Source organism: Oratosquilla oratoria, chromosome 11, assembly GCF_046742065.1.
Source record: "Oratosquilla oratoria isolate Oo_2021 chromosome 11, ASM4674206v1, whole genome shotgun sequence".
Lineage (NCBI taxonomy): Eukaryota > Metazoa > Arthropoda > Malacostraca > Stomatopoda > Squillidae > Oratosquilla > Oratosquilla oratoria.
The window spans coordinates 26,340,550-26,347,227 of record NC_134787.1 but is presented as its reverse complement, the minus strand read 5'-3'; the positions used below and the strand labels follow the sequence as shown (position 1 = coordinate 26,347,227).

Below are 6,678 nucleotides of genomic sequence, written 5' to 3'. Positions count from 1 at the left end.
ATTTTTCAGGTCTTCTGTCTTTTTTCCATCCGGTCCAGGCTTTGTCTCTTTTGTCTTTTAACTCCCTACAACTTTTGTTGTACCAGCATTTTACATATTCTTTTTCTTGTTTTTGTCTTGGGACATACTTTTTCCACTCCTTTTTTGTAAATTTTTGTCAAAATATTCCATTTCTCTTCCACTGATGTTTCTTCTTTGTATATTTCTTCCCAGTTTTCTTGTTGGAAGAATTCTCTTATTTTATCAAAGTTTGTTTTTTCATACATCATTCTTCCTTTTCTATATTGTTCATTTCTTTTCATATATTTTTCTTCATTAAGTTCCAGTTCAATCAATATGTGGTCACTTTTACCTATTGGTGTTTTATATTCAATCTTGTCCACTATTCTAGGTTCAGATGTAATTATTAAGTCTAGCCTCGATGGTTCTTCTTCATTTCTATACCTAGTGTTCTCTTGTATCCATTGTGTCATTGAATGGTCAGTAATCATCTCAAGTAGAGCATTTCCCCATGAGTCATCACCACTCTTTGCTGTCATTTCTTCCCAGCAGATTTCTTTGCAATTAAAGTCGCCCATCATAACTATTCTTCCTCCGTCTTCCATTATTTTAGTTAATGCTATCTTTGTGTCCTCTAACATACTTTTATATTCACTCTCCTCCCATGAGGCTGTTTTCGGAGGCACATAATTGATCACAAATTTTCTGCTCTTCTTATCTCTGTCTTCCACTTCTATCATAATCATCTCTACTGTATTCTTTCCATATATGACACCTTTCACGTTTATATCCTTCTTAGTCAGGAACATAACTCCACCCCCTTGCTTTTTCTCTCTGTTTCTAATCCAATAATTGTATGCATCATGTCCTACACTGTTGGGTGGTAGTGGGCCTTTTAATTTTGTTTCTACAATTCCCATTATGTCCGGTTCTTTTTCTTTCAAATAATCATTCAGCTCATTCAATCCTGTTATTAATCCATCTATATTTGTGTAAGACACTCTTAGTTTTCTGCCACTTCCATTGTGTTCTCTGTGTTTCCCTTATGTTTTTCTTTTGTATGTCGAACTTCCTTAGTTTCATGTTCACTACTCTCCAATAGAATCTCTCTTTCTCTGACTCCGTTCTGTTCTCGTTTTTTGTCTTAGCTTCCAGTCTTTTCTGCTTTTCTTCCTCTCTTTCCTCTTTATTCATTTCTCTTTTTATCCATATCTTTTTGTGTTGTTCACTTGTTGCTAGTTTCCCTGTTTTGGATAAGATATTCTCTGCCGTTGTTTGTGACTTGAATTTAATCTTAATTGGTCTGGTCTTGTCTGTGCTATACTTTCCGAGTCTAAATTTCTCTTCGATTTGTTTCATAATTCCTGGCTCATCTTCCTGAACTGATTCTAGTAATTGGCTTACTTTTTCATTTTCCTCTTTGATTCTTGTGGTTCTATCTGTGTTGTGTTTCTCTTCCATTCCTAATATAATTATACATTTCTTCTTGTCTGCTAAATCCCTTACTATATTCTCCTTTTGTCTCATCACTTTAATAACTGAGTCTTCAGTATGTTCTTTCAATTGCTGTTTGACTATGTCAGTGAATGAAATCTTATTTCCTTCTTGGGTTTGCTTCCAATTTTTACTTTCTTTAGCTATTGTTTCTCTGTTTTCTTTACTATTCTTCTTCAATTCCTCATTCTCCCCCTTTACCTCTCTTAACTGTCTTTTTAGTTCTTCTATTTCATCAGTTAAGTTTTTATTCGCCTTTTCCAGTTCTTCCAATCTTTCAACCCTTTTTAAAATGGTGTTCATATGACCTAACCTACTCTCCAAGTCCTCGATCACCTTATCAACCTTCATCTCTAGTCTTGTCAGTCGGGGGGGGTTTGAGTCCCCCCCACTCTCTTTAAATCCCTTGAAAATATTCTCATCACTTTCTGCTATATTGCTCCTATCTATACCTCTAATCTTCACATTCCTATTAGACATGTCATCATCTAACTCGTCTTGGGGTCGTTTGTCTACCTTTCGGCGGCCCGTCAGGGCCATTTCCTCCACCTCCTCATTACCTTCCATTTCCCCAGTAATCCCTCCCCCTCTCCTCTTTCCTTACTTTCCCACTACCTCACGAGCAATTCCCCCCCCCCTGCAAATACAAAAAGGCACTTCTCTTTGCGTTGGTATCCACAATCTGCACTTTTCTTCAGAGCGTTCGTCAAGCCGTCCGTTCGTTGAAAGTGTGTGTGTGTGTGTGTGTGTGTGTGTGTGTGTGTGTGTGTGTGTGTGTGTGTATTTACCTAGTTGTATCTTACGGGAAGGGGAGCTATGCTCGTGGTGTCCCGTCTTTGTATCTCGCAGTGTCTTGTTTGTTCTTAAATTTGTGTATAGTTTTCGCACACACTATTGTTTTACCCAGTTTGTTCCAAATATCCACCACTCTGTGGAAAACTTTTTTCAGGTCTCTTCTATAACTGTCCTTTTTTAGTTTCTTTTCATGTCCCCTTGTATTTCTTTTATTTTAATTTAGTAAGTCCTCTTTTTCAAGAACTTCCCTGCCTTTCATGATTCTGTAAATGGTCAGCAGGTCGCCTCTTTCTCTTCTTTGTTCCAAAGTCGGTAATTTCAGTTTAGCCAGTCTCTCTTCCTATGACAGGTTTGAAAGTGTTGGGGTAATTTTCGTGTTTGCTCTCTGGATTTGTTCTTTATATATATTTTTTTTGGTACTGATTGACCATAGTGTCGCAGCATACTCTAGTATTTTCTAACCATTTCTTCGTCTAAATAGCCACCTTTATTGATCTTAGTAAGCTGTAAGATTCTCCGACAATTATGTTCATCTGTTTATCAGGGGATATGTCATTTGAGATAATTACTTCCAGTTCTTTTTCAGATCCCACTTTCTTTACTTTTGTTCCAATTTCATATTCTGATATTACTTTTCCCCAACTCCTTTATGATACATTTCTTAATTTTGAAGTCTACTTCCCACTTCTGGCTCCATTTCAAAACCTTGTTTGGGTCTCTCTGTAGTGACTCACAATCCATTTCAGTACTCACTTTCCTCAGCAATTTAGCATCATCTGCAAAGAAGCTCATGTAACAATCCACATCTTCATCCATGTCATTCAAATAAACAGCGAACATTATTGGAGCCAATACCGATCCCTGTGTAACTCCACTAATCACCTCCTCCTAAGCTGAACTATTTTCTCTGAGCACTACACTCATTTTTCTGCCATGCAAGAAATCCTCCATCCAGTTTAGTAATTTATCTTGTATCACTATTATATTTTCCAGTTTTTTATATTTTTCGTGGTACTTTGTCGAACCCTTTTTGTAAGTCTAGGAAAACACAATCACCCCATCCATCCCTTTCTTGTATTATATCTATTAGTCTTGAGTGCGTGCGTGCGTGTGTGTGTGTGTGTGTGTGTGTGTGTGTGTGTGTGTGTGTGTGTGTGTGTGTGTGTGTGTGTGTGTGTGTGTGTGTGTTATAAGCTCATAGTACCCATAGATCGGGCAATATACTGTATAAGACCTGAACTCCCATCCGAGAAGGTAATAGCTGTCGATCACGGGTCTAACACGTAATCTGTAGACCGTGGTGAATCATAAACGTACACATCCACGTAAATACAGAATGTGCATTATACACAATCTCATTATTCTGGTAATAAACTTTTCCCCCCTTGAAATCGATTCTAACCTGTCGAACACCACTCGGCCAAGTGATGGATCCTCTTTCCGCAGAACCGACCCCTTATTATTTGTCAGCGGAAGTTAACGAATTTGGAACGAACGACAAACTGGAGTCTATCTGCGACAAAGGAACGCCAGCTGTGGTGACCTCCATCAAGGAATTGGATCGCGTCGCTTCGGTGTATGGCGAAGGTAACAGGGCTTCCCCGAACTTCACCAATTTGTTTATATATATACATACATACATACATATATATATATATATATATATATATATATATATATACATATATATATATATATATATATATATATATATATACATATATGCTCCACCGCAAGGACTCGAACCTTTGCCTCAGCGACTGCTTATTATGAAGCAAAGACGATAGCTTTCAGCCAACCGGACCGTACAAAAGGAACGACCTGGATTATGATCTGGTAGTTCCCCAACGGCACTTGGTTAGTTCAGTCTATATTCTATTTCACCGAGTCTTTATTATGGCGAGCTAATGCAAAGGTTCGAGTCCTTGCGGTGGAGCTTATTTCTATTTGTCGCAATGGCACACAACTTGTCGGATGGTTCGCCATAATAAAGACTCGGTGAAATAGAATAGAATCTGAGCTAGCCTAGTGCCGTCGGGGAACTACCAGCTCGTTCCTTTTGCATTGTCCGGTTGGCTCAAAGCTAACGTCTTTGCTTCATAATAGGCAGTCGCTTAGGCAAAGATTCGAGTTCTTGCGGTGGATTTTATTTCCATTTTGTGTGTGTGTGTGTGTGTGTGTGTGTGTGTGTGTGTGTGTGTGTGTGTGTGTGTGTGTGTGTGTGTGTGTGTGTGTGTGTGTGTGTGTGTGTGTGTGTGTGTGTGTGTGTGTGTGTGTGTATGTATATTATATATATATATATATATATATATATATATATATATATATATATATATATGTATATATATATATATATATATATATATATATATATATATATATATATGTATGTATAAGTATATGAATTGCGTGAATGTGTATGCTTGAATTGATGCCCATACATTTGAGTACTGAGTGTATCCAGGAGTCTGCCTGGGCACATGTGGAACCTAAAGTAATCTTCTTTTCTTCCTCTCAACAGAAATGGTCACTGGATTCTGGGTGAAAGAGTCGTTACAGGATTGTAGCCTTATCTTCAACGATGGATCATCCACAGGTCTTTCCTTCGACACAGCTTTCCAAGGGGCTCCGAGCGTGATATATGAGAGGGGATCGTGTTCAACTTGTGTCCGTCTTTACAAGATTGAAAGTGGCTATAAGTTTAAAACGTTTGATTGCACAAGTCTTCTTCGCATCCTGTGTAAGGATGTAGTATAATAGAATGTGTTCTGACACGCACTTAAGTGGCTATTTGGTCATCAGCTTGAGTAAAATGTATACACTATTGAAGACTTCTGTTATTTATCATATATGATATTTTGAAGATTTGAAGTGCTTGGGGGACTGGACGTTGGAATTCAAGTGAATATGAAAGTTGCTCTAAATGCGTGTTTACACAATAACACGTAAAGGAAAAGATAAAAGAATATTGCAAACACTGATAAGGCCAAAACTGGAATATGCAGTACTGATATGGTCTCCCAGGACAAAAAAGAATATAAGAAAATTAGAAAGAATACAAAGAGCAACAACAAAGATGGCTCCAACACTTTCAAACTTGACATATGAACAAAGACTGGCCAAACTGGAATTGCCGACCCTGGAACAAAGAAGAGAACGAGGGGACCTACTAACCATCTACAGAATTATGAAAGGAAAGGAACACCTTGATAGAGAGGACTTTTTAAAGTGAGACAGAGGAAAAACAAGAGGACATGCAATGAAACTCAAAAAGGACGGATACAGAAGAGACCTGAAAAAGCACATCTTCCCACACAGAGTGATAGATATATGGAACAAATTTGACGAAAATATAGTGTGTGCAAACACAATACAATAGTTTAAGAACAAACTTGATCTTGCGAGATACAAAAACGCGTCACCACGAACATAGGTCCCCTTCCCGTAAAATACAACTAGGTAAACATACACACACACGCACATACGCACACGCGCACATACACACACACACAAACATACACACACACACACACATGCACACACACACACACACACACACACACACACACACACACACACACACTTATACATAATTAGATTTACTTCCAAGTACTTCGGGGAATTGATTTGTTTGTGAAGTTAAAGCTAGTGTGTATAAGTTTACGTCGCACATATACGATACGAAGAAATTTAGAACGAGATCTCAAAGGAATCGCCTACGTCGAAGTCTGCGACCCAAAGGCACACCGCAGTCCAGAGATCCCCAGAAGGCATCAGCCACTGTAGTACTGGTGGCAACTGTACGTGCACCGATTAACGTGAGAGCTTCTTTACTTTGACTGTTTTCAATGAAACCTGCTTCAGTGTATCTGCAATACTAATTCCTTTGATTTTTTTCCTTCTTATTGTAGTTAACTTTGCATTCAACAACTAGTTATATATATATATATAGATACATATATATATATATGTATATATATTCATATATATATATATATATATATATATATATATATATGTGTGTGTGTGTGTGTGTGTGTGTATATTATATATATATTTATATATATATACATATATATATATATATATATATATATATAATATGCAGAAAAAACACCAAGGGAAATAGTAAAATTATGACCGAGCACTTTCGTCTATTTAGACATCCTCAGGGTACATACAATGATGATAGATATATGAATATATATATATATATATATATATACAAAGTGGGAGGCCATGGATGGGAACAGGAAAAGGTTGTGAGGGAGTCTCTCATGGTTAACTTATGCCGTTCGCGGCAGCGGACGTTAGGGCCACCACTTTTTTAACAATAAAATTATAAATGTTGTACATTCCTTGACTTATATTTAAGTTAACAAATGTATC

General features: G+C 37.4%; 1 protein-coding gene across 1 annotated transcript in view; it reads left to right on the top strand.

Moving 5' to 3' along the window:
* LOC143029689 (uncharacterized) overlaps positions 1-5,862 on the top strand; it is an 18,041-nt gene extending 12,179 nt beyond the window's left edge. Inside the window, exons 3-4 of the mRNA XM_076192522.1 lie at positions 3,736-3,876; positions 4,811-5,862. Coding sequence (XP_076048637.1) covers positions 3,736-3,876; positions 4,811-5,046 — 377 coding nt within the window. The 3' untranslated portion in view covers positions 5,047-5,862. The remainder of the gene's footprint in view (positions 1-3,735; positions 3,877-4,810) is intronic.
* The last annotated feature ends 816 nt before the right edge of the window (positions 5,863-6,678 follow it).